The sequence below is a fragment of the Trichechus manatus genome, unplaced genomic scaffold (genome assembly GCF_000243295.1).
Source record: "Trichechus manatus latirostris isolate Lorelei unplaced genomic scaffold, TriManLat1.0 scaffold00130, whole genome shotgun sequence".
Classification (NCBI taxonomy): domain Eukaryota; kingdom Metazoa; phylum Chordata; class Mammalia; order Sirenia; family Trichechidae; genus Trichechus; species Trichechus manatus.
This window is the reverse complement of record NW_004444066.1, coordinates 835,841-857,696: the sequence shown is the minus strand read 5'-3', so window position 1 is coordinate 857,696 and position 21,856 is coordinate 835,841. Positions and strand designations below refer to the sequence as shown.

At 51.0% G+C, this 21,856-nt stretch overlaps 1 protein-coding gene across 1 annotated transcript in view; it reads right to left on the bottom strand.

Moving 5' to 3' along the window:
- Nucleotides 1-21,856, bottom strand: part of CAMK2A (calcium/calmodulin dependent protein kinase II alpha) — a 74,650-nt gene that overhangs the window by 34,146 nt on the left and 18,648 nt on the right. Inside the window, exons 3-11 of the mRNA XM_004384895.2 lie at nt 15,575-15,634; nt 8,238-8,292; nt 7,446-7,511; nt 7,282-7,354; nt 4,088-4,190; nt 2,523-2,606; nt 2,276-2,370; nt 893-1,015; nt 447-530 (exon numbers count right to left, since the gene is read on the bottom strand). Coding sequence (XP_004384952.1) covers nt 447-530; nt 893-1,015; nt 2,276-2,370; nt 2,523-2,606; nt 4,088-4,190; nt 7,282-7,354; nt 7,446-7,511; nt 8,238-8,292; nt 15,575-15,634 — 743 coding nt within the window. The remainder of the gene's footprint in view (nt 1-446; nt 531-892; nt 1,016-2,275; nt 2,371-2,522; nt 2,607-4,087; nt 4,191-7,281; nt 7,355-7,445; nt 7,512-8,237; nt 8,293-15,574; nt 15,635-21,856) is intronic.

The following is a 21,856-nucleotide window of genomic DNA, read 5'->3' as shown; positions in this document are numbered from 1 at the left end:
ATCATATATATGTTGTTATTGTTGATGTGTACCGTCAAGTCAATTCTGACTCATAGTGACCCTATAGGACAGAGTAAAACTGCCCCATAGGATTTCCTAGGCTGTAATCTTTATGGGAGCAGATTGCCAGGTCTTTTCTCCCTCAGAGCTGCTGGTGGGTTCAAACCACCGACCTTTTGGTTAGCAGTCGAGCACTTAAGCACTGTGCCACCAAGACTCCTTATCATATTTATACATATATATCTAATCTTATTGGTTCTATTTCTCTGAAGAACTCTGACTAATATACTCCCCAAAGCCTAGCCCACTTTCCAACATACAGTAGGTGTTCAATAAATGCTTACTGAATGAATGAACTGAAGCACTAGTGAGTGAGTCTCTTGGCTTCTGTGGAGACCCAGGCATGCTACTCACACATCCGGGGTCATGGAGGGGGGACCTGTTACCTTCAGTTTTCTCCTGGCATTGAACTTCTTCAGGCAGTCCACGGTCTCCTGTCTGTGCATGCAGGAGGCCACAGTGGACCGGTGCTGGAGGGGATGGGGGAGAGGTCTGTGAGCAGAAAGCAGGCTGGAAGAAAGGCCCACCCAAGTCCCCTCAGCAGGACATCTTAATGGGAGTGTGGTTGGCATCTTGAGGGGGAGGTTCTTTGTTCTAGGGGATGTCATAAACACAGCAGGAGGTTAAGCACCCAGGAAGTTTAGCACCACTGGCAGTGGCAGTAGCACCCTCAGTCATGACACCAGCCCAGAATACTCCCCATTATCAAATCCCCCCCAGGACCACACGGGGTCTGAGTCTGTGGACTAAGGCCCCCTTGGCCCCATGCTGGGAGTCTGGGCCCCGAGGCCTGGAGGGGCTCTGGGGAGGGGCCCTGCTGAAAAAGGCTCACCGAGATCCAGGGGTGCTTGAGGGCCTCGGCAGCCGTGATGCGTTTGGATGGGTTTATGGTCAGCATCTTATTGATCAGGTCCTTAGCTTCCGGAGTGACGGTGTCCCATTCGGGTGACGGGAACTGGAAGGGGCAGAGGGGCCAGGTTTGCCCAGCCTGCCCCAGGCCACCCCTGCGATCCCCCAGCCCCTGACTGGCAGGGGAGCAGGCAGGGGTCCCACGGCCTACCCACTAGGGCGTTGTAACTAGGGGGAGATGGAAGCTCCTCAATGCAGGGACCCCTCTGGGACCAGGGGAGGGACAGATCCCCTGATCCCAGGATAATTGGAACAGGGACAGAGGGAAGGGTACCCCCCCCCCATTATTCTGAAGCTGTGCCTCACCTGGAGAGTAGCAGTTCAGTGATTTCAACTCAGGGTTCAGAATTAGAAGGCCTGGGTTCAAGTCCTGGCCCTGCCTCTGCCTGGCTGTGAGACCTTGGGCGAGTCACATGACCCCTTGAGCCACCCCCAAGAGACGTTGTGAGGATTGAATAGGCTATACAGCACATGGCTCATAGTTTGGTAGATACCAGCTATGCAGAAAAACAGGATAGCTTGGTAGATAAAAGCATTCATGCTAGAGCCAGACTGCCTGGGTTCAAATCCCAGTTCCATCAGGACTTAGCTGTGTGACTTGGGCACTTACTTAACCTCTCTGTGCCTCAGTTTCCCTTCATGTAAAATGGGGATAGTAATAGTACCTATGCTATAGATTGGAGTGAGGTGTAAATGTGGTGATATATGTAAAACATTTAGAAGAGTGTGAAAGAAGTGTTAAAACCAGAACCAGGTGCCATCGAGTCAAGTCTGATTTATGGTTCTTTGCTGTGTGTCAGAGTAGAATTGTGCTCCATAGGATTTTCGATGGCTGATTTTTCAGAAGTAAGTCGCCAGTCCTTTCTTCTGTGATGCCTTTGGGAGAACTTCAGTTAGCAGCTAAGCTCGTTAACCATTTGCACCACCCAGGGAAATAAGTGTTAGCTATTATTATTATTTTATAGAGAGAGAGGGAGAAATAAAAGCCTGGCCTCTAGGGCTGCTCCACCACTTCTGACCCCACTTTGGTGCTCTTTCTGTCATCTTGGGTCCCACGGGATAAAGCCTGTCACTTTGGGCTTCCAGTCATTAGGTGTGTCGTGCTCATCACTGGGCCCCGGTCAGTCTTCAAGTTCCACCTGTGGTTCATCTCCTGCCCCAGAACTAGAGAGCGAGAGTGGCCCTGAGTAGGAAGGGCGGGCAGGAAGGAGGCACCCTCTGGTCTCTAGCCTCCCTGGGCGTCAACTTTCATTGGGAGGGGACCCAGGGATGGGGGGCGGGAGGGTAGGGGAGGAGCGACACTCACATCATAGGCGCCGGCTTTGATCTGCTGGTACAGGCGATGCTGGTCCTCATCCCAGAACGGAGGGTACCCAACCAGCAGGATGTACAGGATGACCCCTGGGGAGAGGACGGGAGAACCTTCAAGCCCCTGTGTGCAGGACAGATGAAGGGTGGCGCGGGGGCGGGTGATGGAGAACGAAGAGAGCAGCCACCAGAGGAGAGGGTGGCCAAGGAATAAAAGGGTCTTGCAGTTCCCAGGACAGACTCACCACAGGCCCACAGGTCCACGGGCTTTCCATACGGGTCCTTACGCAGCACTTCCGGGGAGAGGTATCCAGGCGTCCCTGCGAACCCTGCTCCCCAGACACAGACAGGCAGACACACGCACAGAGTTTGGCACTTAAGTAACTCAGAGTGAGGCCCTGCTGGAAGAGGGAACAAGGGCTGCCCGGGAGATGGGAAGACACCTCCGCCCCGCCAGAGCTTAGTGTTACACTATGCAACCCCATGCTGCACTGGACTAGACCAGGGTCGGCAGATACATAGTACACGTGTTCCCACTCCAGTTTATGGCAGAAACCATTAATCAATCACAGAGCTCCTTCCTGCGGGTCCTAACTCAGCTCCATAAGCTTCTCAACACAATCATCTCTGCAGCCACTGCCAATTGATTGCTGTTGACACTTGAGGTGAAATCTATATGCCATGCCAGCTCTACTCCCAACCCTCTTCTAGGAGCTGATGATGGGACAGCGGGGGACCTATTCCTAACTCTGGCTTTGCCCCCTAAGTCCTCGGGTAGGTCTCTTTATCTTCTGGGCCTCCAAATGGGAATTAGGGACTCCTATCTTAAATACTGGAGTCCCTGGGTGGTGCAAATGGTCACGTGCCTAGCTGATAACCAAAAGGTGGACAGTTTGGGCTCACCCAGAGGTGCCTCAGAAGAAAGGCCTGGCGATCTACTTCCAAAAAATCAGCCATTGAAAATCTTACGGAGTGCAGTTCTACTCTGACAAACACGGGGTCACCATGAGTTGGAGTCAACTCCATGGCAACGGGTGGTATCTTAAATACCTCCCAGCATCATTGGAAGAATTAATTGAAACAGTGAATGAAAATATTTTAACAAGTAATCATAAGAATAGCCACTATTTATTAAGTGTATGCTAAACACTGGGCTGAGCATATTATATGCCTGGTTTCATTTAATCCTCACAGCTCTATTTTACAGATGAGGAAACAAAGGCTTAGAGAGGTGAAATGATTTGCCCTGAGTCACACAGCTCATAAGTGGCAGAGTCAGGATTTGAACCCAGAGCTCTGGCTCTTAACCATTGATTCATATGGCCCACTAAGAAAGTACTTCAGATAGTTAAAAGAAACTAAAATTACACCAAAATCTCAAAGACCACTGGATCATCTGAGCTGAAGTCCTGTCTATACTCCTTTGAAGTGTCCTTGACTTTTCCAAGTTTGTTAGCCTCTTTTTCCTCATCTGTAAAATCAGGATAATGCTTTCTAGCACCCAGGCTGCTAGAGGAAGTCCCTAGCCAACAGTGAGGGTACGTGCTCATGGGAAGAAGCCATGTTACTATTTTAATGATAACCATGTCCCTGAGCCTGGCCCCCAGGGAGACAGGATGGGCAAAGCCCACTGACCTACAGAGGCTGGCTGGGGTGGGGCCTTACACCCTGAGCATTGCCTTGACTGCAGAGATGGTCCAACAGCCATCCCCAACCCATCCTGCTTGGCAGAGGGTTCCTACAGGTCAATGTGTCAACACAAAGTTGGCCCCCAACATCCTTGCCACCTCCCGCCCGCACCCCCACTCACCGAACCATGCCTGTTGCTCCCCCTCCACCTCTATGGCCAGGCCAAAGTCCGCCAGCTTCACCGCAGCGCCTTTGAGCTTGGAGGCCAGCAACAGATTCTCAGGCTTCGCAGGACCAGAGAGGTGGGAGAAAGGGGGAGGAAAGGGCCAAGAGGACCATCAGCAGATTCAGAACCTCACCTCTGGGGGGCCCAGGTTTATAGGAGGAGCAGCTGGATAAAGGGGCTCCCTGCCCCCACCTCCAGCCCCAGCCACAGGGCCCTGAGCATCAGTCCTCAGAGAGGGGACTACCTTACACCAAGGCCTCTGTGTTCTACAACAGGAAGACCCTTCCTCTGCCAGCAACCCCTTCCCTTCCCTCCTCTCTCCTCCCCTCAGGGTCTGGAGTTGGGGCTGACGTGAGGGAAAGAAATAGCCACCACCACAACAGGTAAGAGAAAGTAACACCCCTACTACATGCCAGAACCGGGCCAAGTGTTCTGTGTACATTGTCTCATGTATTCATCTCAACAACCCTTTGGGGTGGGTATTAGTATTCACATTTTCCGCAGTGGTCTTCTTACATCCTCTGAAATGGTCGTGCTCTTTCCCACCTCAGGGCCTTTGCACTTCCTGTTCCCGCTGCCTGGATTGTCTTCCTCAAAGCTTCACAAGGTTGGCCCCTTCTCCCCATCCAGCCCTCACCCTCAGGTCACAACCTCAAAGAGATCGCCTGTGACTACTCCATTGAAATGAGGAGCCCCCAGGTGGCCTCTGGCTTAACTCCTTTTTGTTACCTTCAGAGAGTTCATCACAATTTGTAGTGATTTTCCTCATCTGTCTAAGTGCTTGTTCACTATCTGCCGCCCCCAGTAGAATGTGAGTTCCTTATCTGACCTGTTCATTGTATCACCAGCACCTAGGACAGTGGGTGGCATATAAGTATTTGCCATATGTATAAAGATAGAGAAAACCAAGGCTCAGAGAGGTAAGTGACTTGAGCAAGATCACACAGCTGGTAAGTGAGAGCCAGAATTGAGGCAAAGTCTGCCTCCAGAGCTGTGGTCTTAAACACTCTAGGCTGAAAGATAGTCGGGGCTGGTACATGGGACCAGCAGCCAACCGGAAAAAGGCCCCAAACTTGGTTTCTTGGGCATCAAGTCTGCCGCCTTTTGCTGGCTCAGGCCCCCGGAATTCCTTGGGACTTAATATAGAGGGGAGCTGAGAGCATGGACTCTGCAGTTAGAGAGTCCTAGCTTCTAATTCCAGCACTGTCCCTTCTACGCTGTAGAACTTGGGCAGATTATTTCACTTCTCTGAGCTTTAGTTTCTTCCTCAGAAAAATAAGATAATACCTACCTCTTGGGGTGGTATAGGGATTAATTGAGGGGATCCATGAAAAGCACTTAACAGTGGCCTACAGTAAGTGTTGATGAACATTAGGATTCATAGTTCCCGCTTGGGGAGGGGTTCAGAGTCCCTGGAGACAGCTGGTCTCCTTACCCCCTCCAACCCTCTTCCCCACTGGGACTTCCAAGGGGTCCCATGTCTGACCCTTCACTGCCCCAAGCTAGGCGGGACCCAAACAAATATAGCTCCTGTCTGCCCAGCTCGTTCAGGCCTCTTTTGTCCTCTGGGACAGCATTCCCAACATGTCCTGGGTCATGGTAGCCGTCCTGCCCTGATTTGATGAATGTGCTACTAATTAATCTACCCAGAGTGGCCTAAATTTGGGCTGCCTCTCCTCCCTCCTCCCTGTGCAAGGGTTGGAGCTGGAATGGGAACAGGCCCTCTGGGAGAAGAGCCCTGCTGTCTGGCCTGAGACCCTCTCCAAGTACACACTTGCCAGTGGTCTACACCAAGTCCCAAGGAGCTCACTTGGGGTTCCAGTGAGAAACCATGAACTGCCCATGACAGCCAGAGGTGGGTACCCCAACAGGGGTCTAGGCTGACAGGAGCATGCTCAGGGAGGGGGCTGAGGATGAGGAGGGCCTGGAAAGCATGCCCTGGTGAGAACGGGGAGTGCAGCCTGCAGAAGACTCAGGAGCTGCAACATCGCTGCTTCCAGTATGTCCAGGGCTGCTCTGAGCTGGAGGTTGGTCTCTGTGACCCCAGAGGGCAGAACTGGGTGCACGGATGAAACCCCAACAGCAGGAAAGATCGAAAGACCGTTGTCCAACATACAAGGGACTATCCAATAGGGAGTGAGTTTGTCATCATTGAAAAGCAGAGGTTTGATGGACACCTAGCAGAGTCACCCTAAAGGGACTACAACAGGAGCAGGAACTGGTTGAGTGCTGTTTTTGCACAAGACTACTGAGGACGCAGGATCCAGGGCTAGAAGACCAGGGCTACAGTCCTAGTTCCTCCATGAATGAACTGCCTGTCCTTGGGCAAATCCCTTGAACTCTTTAGGCCTTAGTTTCCTGCTCTAAAAAATGGGGACGACGTTATAAGCTACCAGGCTCTGTTGCCATGAAGCCACACAGAGTAATCCATGAAGCGTGTGCTAATGGGTCAGGGCTGGATGACTGGGACCAATCCTAGACTCCATGTCTGCTTAGTCCTGCCAGTCTCTTTAGGGGAGTACTCCAAGAGCCCCAAGTCCTATCGGTCTTTTCCCCCAGCCTGCCAGACATCCCAGGAACAAGAAAAACAACATCTGCTACTGCTGCTAACCAAAATGTCGGCAGTTCGAATCTACCAGCCACTCCTTGGAAACCCTATGAGGCACTTCTATTCTGTCCTATAGGGTCACTATGAGTTGGAATCAACTCGACAGCAATGGGTTTGCTTTGGTTTATCTCATTTGACATCCTCACTCACCCCTCGCAGAGGCTGTTATGGCAATCCCCAAGGTAAAGACACTGAGGCTCCGAGAGGTTAAGATATTCCAGGTCATGCAGCTAGAAAGTGGCCTAGCTGGGATTTGAATCGAGCCTGCCTTCTTGCCCCATGCCCCAGAGTCAGCCATGGCAGTCTAACCTCCTGGCCCAGCACAAAGCACATGGGGCTGGGAGTCGCAAGACTTGGGTCCCAAGCCTAGATGCTTTCCCTCCCTGAGCCCAACTTCCTCATCCAAACAGTGGGGAAGACTCCCTGCCCAGCCTAACTCAGAGAAATTAGGACAGTTCTGATAAAGCCACTGGCCGGAGGAAGGGAAGGCGGGAGTGGGGCAGGCTCCCCCATGAACTGCACCCAGGGGAGGATCAGTCACCTTCAGGTCCCGGTGTACCACCCCCATCTGATGGCAGTGCAGCACGGCCTCCAGGATCTGCTGGATACAGTGACTGGGGAGAGAGGGAAGAAACGGTCCTGGTGTGAGGGCGGGCAAGAGTGCCTCACTCCTGTGCACCCTCTCCAAGTCTACCCAGCACTCACCTGGCATCGGCCTCACTGTAATATTCCCGGGCTACTATGTCTTCAAATAGCTCCCCACCGGTGACCCTGGGGAGACAGGCAAGAATCACCCTCCCACAGAGGCCACAGGGCAGCCTCGTCTACAGGAGTCTCCAGGAAGCTAAGGGTGGGCCCCCAGGGACCTGAGAACCTCAGCCTCAAAAGGAGGGGGTAGGGCTGAAGGCCCGGGGACGACTCGGGGTTCCCCTGCTGCAACACCCTTGCTAGTTTCCAGCACACCCTCCACTGACTCCCCTTCCCCCTCTGTCCCCTGCCCTTCTCCTGCCCTGGGCTCTGCGCTGGCGTTAGGACTGTGGCTGGGACATTTGGAACACACCATTCAGGTTCATTAGGTTTCTAGAAACCCAGGGCTGTTTGTCACAGATGAGACCAGCGTCGCTGAGTTTTCTTGCCAACCCAAGAACCATCGAAGCCTATCTTTTCATTATTGCTTTTGCTTAAATTGACTAGATTTAAAAACCTAAATAAATCCCAAAAGGAAACTTTATATGGCTACTGTGAGTGGGAAACTGGCACCACCAGCCATAAATAAAAGAGAAAAGCAAATAAATACGTAACCACAAAGGTTCAAAGTGTTTGTTGGTGGAGCAAGAAAACCAACTTGCACTGCTTGGGAAACTCTGGACCAGAAGAGGGAATTCAGCCCAGCCCAGGGACATTTGGGACTCCTTAGCCCGAGGGACCCATCCAGGTCATCCTTGCTCAGGCTGCCCCCAACACCTTTGACCCATGCCAGGGTGGGGCCAAACTTACAGGTCGAAGATCAGGTAATGGTGTCCCTCCTCAGAGATGCTGTCATGGAGTCGGACTGTGGGAGGGGCAGAGGCGGTGGTTACATCCATGGCCGAATGCTCCCCACCCCCAGCCTCCCTCTCACCCCTCAAACAGTCAGCATTCCAATTGCTCAGATGGACACTGAGCACAAACTAGGTACCAGGTATTTTGACAAATGCAGGTGGGCAACAGCTTGCTGCCCCGAGTGCTCTGACATCGCCAAAAGAGGCCTGGGTTTAAAGACAATGGACTCCTGCTCTGGATGAAGCTTGGTCCCCTCTCCTTTCCAAGGCCTCAGCTTCCTTACTGGGCAGGCCAGCCTCATGCAAAGAGCCTGTGGCTCAGATCTCTGCGACTTACGTGCTGTGTGACTCTGGGCAAGTTGCTCTGCCTTTCTGAGCCTCGGTTTCCTTGCCCGACAATGAAAATGAAAGTCCTAGACTTGCAGGGTTGTTGCAAGAGTTCCATGAGGCACACAGTCGGTGGGTGCTCACTCAGTGCTGGCCCTGAGCTAATGTCCCTGCTCTGCTGCTAGGACAGAGGAGACTATAGAGCCAGGTGGAGGTGGGAGTGACAGCTGTCTCTGAGTGCTGGTGTGCTGAGAAACTGCCGTCTCTTCACACCTCATTTGCCAAGAACAGAGGCAAGGCTCCCTGGAGCCCAGGGCTCTCAAAATTACCCTCTGAGCTCCTAGAAGGGGGGCCTGAGGCTGGGCTGACTCTGGGGGCTGCACACATCCAGCCAAGGGCGAGTGCTCCCAGGACAGATTCACATCCTGCCCTAAGCCACAACGTAAAAACGTCCATGGAGGGGAGGCGGCTCAGTGAATTATGATACATCCACGTGATAGAAAATTACACAGCTATTAAAATGATGCAGCAGTTATATATCCACTGGTTCAGAATCATCTCCAAATTACATTGTTTGATGAAAAAGCGAGGTACAAAACAAAAGGGTGTATTTAAGCTTATATATGACATACTTCTCTCTGGAAGGATACAGAGAAGCTGGCATTGGGGGTGCCTTTAGGGAGAGCAAATGGCGGAGAAGTGGTCACGGGTGGTAGGAGACTTATTTTTCACTGTAAACCCCAGTGTCATCTGAATTTTGGCCATGTGCATGCATTCCCGATTCAACATTGAATCTCCTGGATTGTTTATGGGCTCTCATATCTGCACATGTGGTTTGGGGAGTGGACTGAGGACAGGCATCAAGTATCCAGAGTGGGTGCTTATGGGGGAAGGGAGGTGGGAGCCGAGGATGGATGATGAAGGGGACACAAATTGAAACACTTCTTTTAATTCTTAAATGATAACACATATTTATAAATAATTGCTGAAAGATGTTTTAAATATACTTTATAGCAAAGAAAAGCAGGTTGCCTAACAGCACCTATGTTGTTGCTGTGTACCGTCAAGTCGATTCCAGCTCAGAGCAACCCTATGTGACAAAGTAGAACTGCCCCATAGGGATTTCTTGGCTGTAATCTTTACAGAAGCAGAACACTAGGTCTTTCTCCCGTGGAGCTGCTGGGTGGGTTCGAACTGCCAACTTTCCGTTAGTAGCCAAGCACTTAACTATTGTGCTGCCAGGGCTCCTTAATAGCACCTGTAATACTGCTTTAATTACTTTTTTTTTTTAATTGTTGTGCTTTAAGTGAAAGTTTACAATTCAAGTTAGTCTCTCATACAAAAATTTACACATACATTCTTATGTGACCCTAGTTGATCTCCCTATACTGTGACAGCACACTTCTTTCCATCCTGGATTTCCCGTGTCCATTCAATCAGCTTTAATTTCTTATCAACATTTTATTATCAAAATATGCAAACATACAGTCAAGTGGACACTTGTATATCCACCACCTAGATTCTATCATTAATATTTTTCTATACTTGTTTTATCACATATCTATTCATTCCTCTATTCATCCATTAATCTTGTTTTTTTTTATGCATTTCAAGGTAAATTGCCTGTTTAATTTTTAAAATGCATATGTGTATCTGTGTAGTAGATGCCATTGGAGTAGCGTTGCCAGGTAAAATACAAATGCCCAGTTAAATCTGATTTTCAGATAAATGATAAATATTTTTTGGTGACGCAGTGCTTAAAGCGCTTGTCTGCTAACTGAAAGGTCGGCGGTTTGAACCCACCACTCGCTCCATGGGAGAAAGATATAGAAATCTGCTTCCATAAAGATTTACAGCCTTGGAAACCCGATGGGGCACCTCTCCTGTGTCCCATAGGGTCGCTGTGGGTTAGAACCAACTCCACAGCAATGGGTTTTGGGGTTTTTAAGTATAACCCACATATTTCATATGTGGGATATACTTATACCAAAAAATTTTTGCTGTTTATATGAAATTCAAATTTAACTGGGCATCCTGTATATTTTTAGTATGGCATCTGGCAAGCCTACATTGGTGCCCTGTCCAGATCTTCTTGAGAAGGTTGGTGCACCCACGCCCCAGCTGCTGGGAGTATTGGCTGCTAACAGTTGCTTCCTCCCCCTTTACTGGAGAATTGCCCTTGGCTGATGGGAGTCACCTTGCCCACAAGGTTACCTGCAGCCTTCAACCAGTGATTGTCCAATGGAGATGTAAGAGGCGGCAGCGAGGTGGTACAAAGGGCTGGTCGGCTTGTCTCAAGGAGAGACAACACTGCCATGTGATTTATGCTCCAGAGGTCCCCCTCCCCTACCTGGGATCAGGTCAAATTTAGACTTAACTTGAGACAACATCCTTGCTCGGCTCCTTCCCCTTTTCTATCCTGCTTCACCTCACCCCTTACAGGTCTCCCCTGGGAGCACACATCAGTAAACCACAATCACCAAATCCCTACCTCAGGCTCTGCTTCTAGGGAACCTGACCTGAGATAATATGTATAAGGATACTTGAGAAAAACCTGGAAGTGTATATTAAAAAAACGTTAGCTCTAGATGGTGGGGTTATAGGAGATACTTCTAAAATTATCTGTTCTTATTTACCTATAATAAACTTGCATTATTTGTGTATCAAGATAAAATTTTGGAAAACAACGTTCCTCTCCTGATCTTCCTTGAAGTGGACTCTTGGTGAGCCTGCCCCAGGCAGCCGTGTGAGTCTTCCTTTCTTGAGTGTGAGAAGCTCTGAGAAGCCAGCTGCAGCCAGAATCATCTCAGAAAGGACTTTTAGAATGGGGTCAGTGATCTTTGGAAGGAGCCTTCCCTCCCTCAAAGATTGGAGTCCCAGATCCACCCTCTGACCAGGAGCCTCAGCCCCTACAGAGAAGATCCTTAGAGCTCAGGGAAATGGACATAATTGCAATGGGGGTGGGGTGGGCATTTGCTGTCTCTAGCTCAGATGGTGCCTTTGTGCTAAGCGGTTAAGGTCGGTAGATCGAATCCCCCTTGGATTTTCCTCCTTGGAAAACCCTATGGGGCAGTTCTACCTTGTCCTATAGGGTCCTATGAGTTGAAATCAACTTGACGGCAATGGGTCCCCCTGAGGAGCTGGTTGAGGGGGGACACAAGCTGGACTTCAGTCCCCATTAGGCAGTGAACAACTCATGCAACCATACTGGAGTCTGCTTCTGTCCCTGAGAGGTGGCTGAATCATACCTCTGAGCCCAGGAGACAGGACTCCTTATTTCAATGCTATTTTCACACACAAAGCTTCCCTTTCATTGGTGGAGGCTGCCTAGAGGAATAACACAGTCAGGGTTCTAGAGGAAGGGCAGGTTTCAAGGGCCACAGACTGTTGGGTGGGGTAGTAATGGTCTCACCTCTTGGTAAAGTGCTTGGCTTGTCTATGTCAGTTGAGTTATGCTGTCACTTTATGACTTTCAAAAATACTATCATAGAACAAATCTGTAACCTAGTTTTCGTTTACGTAGCTGGACTCATGAATTTTTGACATTCCTGTCATATTTCCAACAGTTGAAATTTCTTCCTTGAAAGTTGAAGGACAATACTTGCTCCCCTACCTATGTGTGCCCCTGACACCGCACGCCTGATATCCACTTGGGAAGTTAAATAGAAAGACTAAGAACATGGGCTCTGGAGTTGGATTTGCTCGATTCATATCCCACCTCCACCTCTTACAAGCTGTGTGACTTTGGGCAAATGATTTAGCCTCTCTGAGTATCCATTCCTAACAATAGTGCTCATACCACTGGACTGCTATGAGAAATTAATGAGATGATGCTTGTAAAGCACATAGCACAATGCTTAGCACTAGGAAGAACTTAATAAATGAAGACTTTATGATCTCCATTATCAATGAACCACACTTCCCTTCCCCACCCCAAATCATCTTCTGGATTCTCAGGTTGTTCCTGGCACAGTCCAAGTCCCCTTCTCGCTGGGGTGGCCTTTCAGAGTTTGCCTCATCTACAGGTGGTAACAGTCCAGAAAGCAGGGTATCGTCCTCCCCCAAGCAGGATTGGAGGAATAAAGATGCTTTGTACATGGCACAGTTGGACCAAGCTGTGTGAGCCAAGTGGCTACACATAGGCAGCAACCAGTAACCTTGGCTGGATTCTCTAAACAGGTTGGATAGGACTCTGTCTAAGTTTCTCAGGTTCTACACCCTTGGCTGTACCTCTTTGCACTTCTTTGGGCAGAAATTACAACCTACTTTAAAATGAGATGTTTGAAGGATCAGGAAGGGGCACCCTCCAAGGACCCTTCCAGCCCTGACAGTAGCTGAAGTTTCTTTGAGGGTTTTCCTGTTCTGGGATACCCTGCCGTGCTCCCAGCAACCTGCGTAGCAGCCACCTCCACCCCAACTCCCACACCCTGAGCCTCAATCCTTCCACACATCCTCAGTGCCTGGCAGAGACCTCAGATCGTGGGATGCACTTGACATTAGGTGAATGGATGAAAGCAATGAATGACTTGATGAGAATGACAATAATGAAGATGATAGTTAACATTTCTGAGCATTTACCGTGTACCAAGCTTGTACTGGAGCCTCGGTGGCGCAGTGGTTAAGAGCTCCACTGCTAACCAAAAGGTTGGCAGTTTGAATCCACCAGGCACTCCTTGGAAACCCTATGGAGCAGTTCTACTCTGTCCTATAGGGTTGCTGTGAGTTGGAATCAACTTAGACAGCAATGGATTTGGTTTTTTGGTTTAGGCTTGTACTGAGTGCTTTACTTGCAATATCTCGTTTAATCCTCCCAACAATTCTAGAAGATGGGTACTGTGATTATCCCCATTTCACAGAGGAGGATACTGAGGCTCAGAAAGGGTCATAGCCTGCCTAAGCTCAAACACCTAGTAAATGGCAGAGCTGGGATTTGAACCCAGGTATGTCTGACTCCAAAACCCATTCTCTTAACCACAGTGTTGCCTCCACTGATGACCAAAAATCTTGATGACTCAGAAAAACAAACCCATTGCCGTCAAGTCAATCCTGACTCATAGGGACCCCATAAGACAGAGTAGAACTGCCCCATAGGGTTTCTAAGCAGTGCCTGGTGGACTTGAACTGCCAACCTTATGGTTAGCAGGAGAACTCTTAACCACTAAGCCACTAGGGTTTGCCTTAATGGCTCAGAGAAATGATAATCCTATGGTGGTGTTTCAGGCAAGAGGATATGTCTTAAGTAAGGTTATTCTGTGGGAAAGTGTAGGTTGGGGAAGAGGAGGGCAGCTTAACGAGAATGAAGCACTTGCCTTGGGACAGCCTTGTGCTATGCTTTATTGAATCATCACAATCCTATGAGGCAGGTATCATTCCCATATTCCAGATGAGAACACTGAGCTTCAGACTGGTTATACAACATGCCTAGGGTCACACAGCAGTTAAGCAGCAGACCCAGGATTTGAGCTGCAGTCAGTCAGCCCCAGAGCCCATTACTTACTGCTCCATTATAGCTGGGAATGAGAGGGAGAAGAAGGTGCAAATGGGAAGGGGCAGCATTGACCTGAGACAGCTGACATCGTGCAGCAACACACACACACACACACACACACACACACACACACACACACACACACGCTCCCTCCTCCTTCCTCCAGAACAGACAACCTTTATAAGAACCACGGGATTTTATAGTCAGTGATCATTCACAACCCCCTTCATCATACAGATGGGAAGCTGAAGGCTGGGAGAGGGCAGGAACCGCTCAGGGCCGCCCAGTGAGGAAGGAAGCAGGGCAGGGACCAGGGTCCAACCAGCGTTCCTCCCTGCAAGCCCCCCCGCTGCCTCCTCTTTGATTCTGGCCCTGGAGCCTCTGGCTGCTCTTGTGCAGCTTTGCTCCCTTTCCCAGGCACAGCTAAGGGGAGGTGCCTTCTGGGTATAAATAGCAGATGGAGATGCTTTGCTTGAGCAAGAGAGTTAACCCTTGGGGCTCTGGTCACCTAGAGATGCTTCTCTCCCACTTCTCTCCCGAGGGAGATGGTGTGGTGGCTGTCAGAGTTAGGATATCCCTTAGAGAGCACCTAGGCCTTGCTTTCAAAACATAGTCTATGAACCAGTAGCCTTGGCATCAGCTGGGAGCATGTTAGACATGCAGAATCTCAGGCCCCATCCCACTGAACCAGAATCTGCCTTTTAACACAATGCTCAGGTGATTAAAAAAGGAGAAGTGCTGGTCTGTATAGCCCTCTCCTTGTGAAGATAGGGAAAAGTGGCTCAGAGAGGGTAGCTCTTCTGCCCAAGGTCACACAGCCATTCCCTGATAGAACTAGATCTAAAATCTGCACTTCCTCCCGTCATGACTCAGAATCCTGGAGGGCAGGGGTGAAGGCTCCCACCCCCACCCCACCCAAGTTGCAAGGGTGGGGGCGGTGTCAGGCAGTAACTTGCTGTTTTAGTGCCCTTTTGGCGGGCTTTGCTGCCCTAGCTCTGCTCCCATTCACCTGGACCCTACCCTGCTGGCCTCTCCACATAGCCTGCGTCCGGTAGACCCCTGAGGCAGGGACCAACGGAGCTTGCCTCTCGGAGATGGGTGGCAGGGCTAGGGAGGCAGCAGGGCCACAACACCAGGCTGACTCAGCATGGGGGTGGACTTGGGGAGTGGGCCACACAGGCCAAGGCCAAGCGTTTCCCTCCTGGCCTATTTTCGTCTCTCTTAGAGCTCCAAGAGTTTTCCTGAAACAGCTTTTCCGAAGGAGGCTGCTGGCAGCGTGGGCAGGAAGGAAGGGCCCCCTTTTCACTTTCCCCCCAACCAAGCTGGTCTCTGAGGAAGGTGGAAACTATTAAAGATGCCCCCTTCCTCATCTCTACAGTTGCTGTGCCCAGAGAAGAGAGCACCCCTTCCACAAACACCCACATACCCCTCTCCCCTCCATCCCCCCTCAGACCCCTTACTCGTCCCCCAGGGCTCACCAATGTTGGGGTGCTTCAGCAGGCGGCAGATGCGGGCTTCACGCTCCAGCTTCTGATGGTCTGAAACACAGATGACCAGGTGAGGTCCAGGTGAGGGAGGAGCCTCCACCCACTTCATCTCTCCCTCCTCACAGCCTCTTATCTCCACCTCCCAGGGCAGCCCTTAGGGGTTGGAGAAGCTTGCCTTTTGGCCAGGGCCTCTGGATTCTCCAGGAAGGCAGAGGGGTGTAGTGGGAAGAGTGAGAGGCCTGGGATGCAAGTCCCATCCCCTCTCTGGGCCTCAGTTTCCAGAACTCTCAAATGAGGGGCCTCTCTGAGCTCCTTCCTGTAGGAGGTCCAAGCTCCTTCCACCAGCCTATAATGCCCTCTGAGGCCTGACTCCTGCTGCCTCATCCCCCAGCTCGGCCCCTCAGGGTCTATGCTCTGCCCAGACTGAAAATCATTTCTCTGATCATGCTTCACCAGCCCCTTCACTTTGGGACCTTTGCCTGTGTGATTCTCTCAGCCTGGAAAACGTCTTCTCAACCTCCCACTCTGTCATTCACTGGCCATCATTTATTTCTACTCATCCTTAGATGTCATCACCTCCAAGAAGCCTGCCCTGACTGCCAGGTGGGTAGGGGGCCTCTCCCCTGTGCTCTCACAGCCCCTGACAGCACATTTCATGCTGTCTTATCACCTGCATCCTTGAGGGCAGGGATCTGGCACATAGTAGGTGCTCAAGAAATAACTGAATGAAAGAACAAGCAACTGAATAAATGAACATGTTTCCAAGGGAGTAGATATTCTCTTCAGGAGAGGAGCTGTATTAATTCACAAAAGCCACTTCCCTTTCAGAGGACTCAGGAACAAAGACAGCCCTGAAGAGTGTGTAGAACTTCTCTGTGGCAGCCTCAGAGTGTACCCAGGGTACTCATACCTGCTTTCCCGGACTTCTGTCCAAATCTCCTAGGCCTCCCCACCCATCCGTGAGAGAGACCTTGCTCAGGATTTGCTACCTGTGGCCTCTGACTCTCAGGCTTTTGGGTACAGTCATATCTGTGACTCCCTTCAGTTCTCCCAACAACCCTGGGCTGGGGGCATCGCTGTCCCAATTTTATAGACCAGGAAACTGCAGCTTCAGTAAGGTGAGGCCTCAGTAGTAGCCAGTTCCCTTTCTTGTGCTTTTCTCACAAATTTGGTAGTTAACGCCTTAATTAAAAAAAAAAAAAGCAATAAAAAAGGAACTGCTAACAAATGTTGAGTATTTACTATATGTCAGGTATGTGCAGAGCTCTTTATATGTATTTCTAGCCCTCACAACAACCTTTGAGGGAGGTTCTATCATTGTTCTGGTTTTACGGATGAGGATACAGAGGTTCAGAGAAGTTAAATAACTGGCCCAGTGTGACACCCGTGGTGAATGGAGGAGCCACGTGTTGTACCCAGGCAGTCAGACCCCAGAGCCTGGGCTTTAAAACCCTGTTGTATACTGCTCTCCAGGCCCTGACTCATAACTACCACCTCCACCTGCCCCCAATTCCCAGATGGGAAAATCAAGGCCCACAAAAGGGAAATGATTTACCCAAACTCACATGGACACTCAGAGGCCGAGCATGGACTAGAACCCCAGTCTCCTAACAGCCCTGTGAGAGCAGGCAGGCACGAGAGAGGGTGATGAGGATGGAGAAAGGGCCCCCTTCCCCAGCCCCAGCCCCACCCCTTGTCCCCGGGTAGCCAGCTCTCCTTCTTCCCCTCCCTCCTCCATTAGAGCTATCACTGGCCATCCTCCAAGGACCACAGAAGCCAAGATCAATACCGAAATGTGGCTTTTCCATCAGTAAAGCAATTAAGTACAATTCTGTTTCCATAGGCTCAGCTCCCCAGCTGAAGACTAGCTGCAGGCTGGAGAAGGGGAGGTGGGGCCAGGCTGTGGGGGTGCACCCCTGGCTCCCCCTCCCGCCCTGGCCTCCTTCCATACCCTCCAGGGTAGGGGATGCCGATTCCTAGACAGAGGAGGGGGAGCTCCCTAAGGGTGGCCGAGGGCTGAGGAAGGCTGGACATCCCCCCCAACACACATCCTGCCTCCCACCCACCGCACCACAGCAGAACCAGAAATCAGGCAGGTCAGAGTTGGGCCTCTGAGAGGGGGCTGTGGGGTCGCTCTGACTAGGCTATACATTTGGGGGAGGGGGATCAATCCAGAATTTTGATGTTTTCTACACATGAGGTTATAATCCAAGGAGCAGGGTTACACTGACAGGATTGAAAACAGCAAACGCTGGTTACACAACTCTAAACTTGTGTCTAGTTACCAGGTCTTACTGCTGGAAACTCTAGGAATTAACTGTTTTTGTAAATCTTGCCATCATTTTGTGAACAGTACAATTAGACTGCATTGCAACGTGCAGTGTTAAAAGCATTAATTTGTTGAACGTAAACATATACATTATGCCGTCATTTTTATAACCCTATTTGAAATGTCTGCATTTTCGTATATAGACCAATGTTAGGGACCATGCTGCTCTTGACCTCTGAGGACTTGCTCTGTTATGTGGGTGGGGAAACTGAGGCCCAGAGAAGAAAGGTCCCTTTATCAATGTCCCACCTCATCAGGGGGTCAGGCCTTATATTAAAACCAGAGCTCTGAGGACCCACTCCTAGACTCCTCTTCCCTCCAGCCAATTGTTCATGGCAGCCAGGGAGTTCTTTTTGAAAATATAAATTAGATGATGTTAATCTCTGGCTTCAAACTCTTCAACAGCTTCCCAAAGTACTTATAATACAGTCCAAACTCCTCACTTTAGCCAACAAGGCACTGCCTCATCTCAGGCTACCCTCCTCTCAGCCATGAAGTTCCAGTCACACTGACCTCAGGCACACAAAGCTCCTTCCCACCTCAGGGCCTTTGCACGTGCTATGCCCTCTGTCTGGACTGTTCTTCCCCTGGGGTTCCCATGGTTGCATCATTTCATCAGACAGGTGTCACTACTCCTCCCCTGCCCCGGAGAGCCCTTCCTTGGCTGTCTTATCTAAAAGTATCCCTCCACTGCTCCATCGCTACCCCATGACTTTGTCTTATTTTCTTTATAGCACTCATTGCTACCTGAAATCACCCAGTTTATTCATGTGTTTCATGTTCTTTTCAGTCTCTCTCCTTAGAAGATGGGCTCAGTAAGAGCAAGACCTTGTCCCTTGGTCATTGCCACGTTCCCAAGGCCTAGCTGCTAAGTAGCTCGTCAGTTCCCATAGCTAGTAAGCGGCAGAGCTGGGATTTGAATCCGTATTCACAATCACTATACGATATTGCCTCCCACTCTAATAACGCATTTATTGATCAATCAATCCATCCAGCTCAGTAGAGTTCCATAACGGTGAAAGGGCAGAGAGAAGCTGGGAGTCTCCAGCCTCCTAAGTGGGTACCTGGAAGGGGTGCCCCCAAATGCCCAATCTGATGCTTTCTGAACCTTCTCCCTCCCTCCCTGGGGACAGGTCTCCTGGTGTTAGGGGTGAGGGGGTCGGCCCTGCCCATGGCTCAGCAGGCAGGGTTGGGTGGATGCGCTGGGGTAAGGCCCCTGGGGCCAGAGAGTCCCAGTGGGACAGGCCAGGGTAGGGGTAAGGGGTGGGAGAGGAAACGCAATCATGCAGACGGGCAGGGCTCTGCCTACAGAGAGGAGTGGGCTTCAGCAGGCCTGTGGGCATCAGGATTCTGGCAGGAGGCATGTGAGCCAGGGAGAAAAGAGGCCTCGAGTCTGGGAACAGGAAGTGCATCCCACTCCTCCATAGGGCAATAACAGGATTCCTAGTCCTGGGAAGTTGGAGAAATAATCCCAGGAACCAAGAGTGCCAGGGAAGGAGGTGGGGAGGAGGACAGGGAAGACCCCCTCAGAGGCTCCCTCCCATGCACCTGAAGTTCAGGTGCAACCTGAATGAGGTCGTGCAATGTTTCCCACTTGGCGACCTGAGACTGGTGCCAGGGGGCCAAGGAAGTGACCCCTCAATGCTTGGAGTGGACAGTGGGGACGGTGGAGGTCACAGTACCCAGGCCAGTCACCTCTGGCTGCACCAGACCACTAAAAACAGTTGCCATCAAGTCCATTCCGACGCATGGCAACCTCGTGTGTGCTGGAGTAGATCTGCACTCCATAGGGTTTTCAATGACCATGATCTTTTGGAAATGGATCACCAGGACTTTCTTCCACAATACCTCTGGATGAGTTCGAACCTCCAACATTTTGGTTAGCAGTCAAGCACTTAACCATTTGTGCCAGTCCTAAAATGTTTTCTCTTTCTGTGTGTGCCGAGGTGGGGAAAAAGCTAGGAGGTGTGTGGAGCACCTAGCAGGTAGGTATTGCTCCATGCACATTAGTTAATTCACTGAGGACGGGATTTAAATCGTCCAGGAGCTTGGGCCCCGCCCTCGGGGGTGGAACTCAGGCAGCTGCCTTTTTTCTAAGGGGATTTGGAGGGAGCTTGGGAGAGGCCAAATTTTTACTTTCATTTCGTTTATTTCCTTATGGTTTATTTGCACTGTTTATTCTATGAGCATGTAAAAAAAAAAAGTGGCTAGTTTAAGAATAAACCATAAAACCAAACCCATTGCTGTCAAGTCAATTCTGACTCATAGCAACCCTATAGGACAAAGTAGATCTGCTCCATAGAGTTTCCAAGGAGTGGCTGGTGCATTCGAACTGCTGACCTTTTGGTTAGCAGCCATAGCTCACCACAGCTCTTAACCACTGTGCCACCAGAGTATCTCCTGGGTTTGGGAACCTCTTGCTAAAAGAGGCCAGGCCAGGCGGGGAAGGGGAACTACAGCTCCCTGGGAGGGGTGGATAGAAGCCGCAGGTGGGTACAGCCTCTTTTGGGAGCTGCCAGAAGTCATCCAGGAGTGCCAGCAGGAGAGGCTTAGAGAGTGTTGCCAAATATTCAGCATCCAGATCCACTGGGGGCACCTTGAGTGGCAAACAAAGAAATCTGCTAAAAGAAGCTCGCTCTTCCTCTGCTGCTGGGAGAACATGGGCTGGCAGTTGGCACACTTCTTGGAGGAGGTTCCCCTGATAACCTGCCCACCCCGTGCTCCTCCCTCACCTAGTCCCAGATCACCTTCCTCCCAGGAAGTCAAATAGTCAACACTTCACCAAAGAGAGGAGCCTTGGGCAGCTGCTGCCCGGCATAGCCCAGAGTCTGTCTATGCTGCCGAGGAATGCTTAGTCACAGTCCAGAAAGGGGCAGTGCCCCTCCACGTTCCCCCATGCACATCTGTCTCTCTCTGTGAAGGGGTGCTGAAAGAGTGTGTGTGTGTGAGTGTGAGTGTGAGTGTGCCTGAGTGTGTGGTGAACTGACCTAAGATCCCCAGCATCGGGGGAGGGCGTCAGTTCCTGACCCTCCCTCCTCCTGGGGGCAAACTCAACATGTCACCACAAGTCGTGGCACTAGCCCTGTCTCCAGTGTATCTCAGGGATTGGGACATCTCCCTTGATTACTGGAGACACAAAGCACAGAGAGGGTGCCAGCTTGCCACTGGTCACACAGCGATGGCACGGCTAGTCCATACATCTGGGCACGTGGCAGTCCTACTGCCGCCTCCCTGCCTGCCCTGGGCTCCCTGCCCCTGCCCTCAGCCCTGGCCCTGGCCCTGGCTCCACACCTTCCAAAGGTCTCACCCTTTCACGCCAGCCTTTCAGTTCCTCCCCAAGCACCCTCTGGAGGTCAAGTGTGCATCACCCTAGGGCCCTGGGACTTCAGAGACCCTTCCCATTTAGGCCCCCTCTGCTGAGTCTCTTCTCCCTGCAGGACACTGGCCCGTCCTGCAGGGGAGTGTGGTAACCAGGAGAGAGTGCTGAGCTCCCAGCAAGACGCAGACAGAGAGATGAAAGGCAGCAATACACAGTCCAATGAGGGGCCTGCTGGGAGGCCTATCGGAACAGTGTGAACACGCTGTACCAGCCACAGTGCAGGGTCTTTGTGAACCACACACCTGCTGGGCCCTGGCCCAGACACAGCTGTGGCCCGTGCCAGGCAGGGCTCAGCACAGGGACGTCAAATAGCTGGAGGCGAAGCCAGCCCCTCACACAACTTCTCCCACACGGCACAGGCCACGGGCTGCACAGCCCCACACCTGCACCCTCCTCACTTAACAAAATTCTCTCCATCCCCAGGCAGTCCCCAAGACTGCTCATACACTGTTCAGGGTGCAGGATTGGCATAGTAAAGAGAACCCTCTCCAACCCACCAATGTGCTCACCACCATTACCATCCTAAACCAAAACCAAACTAGTTGCCCTCAAGTCGACTCCGACT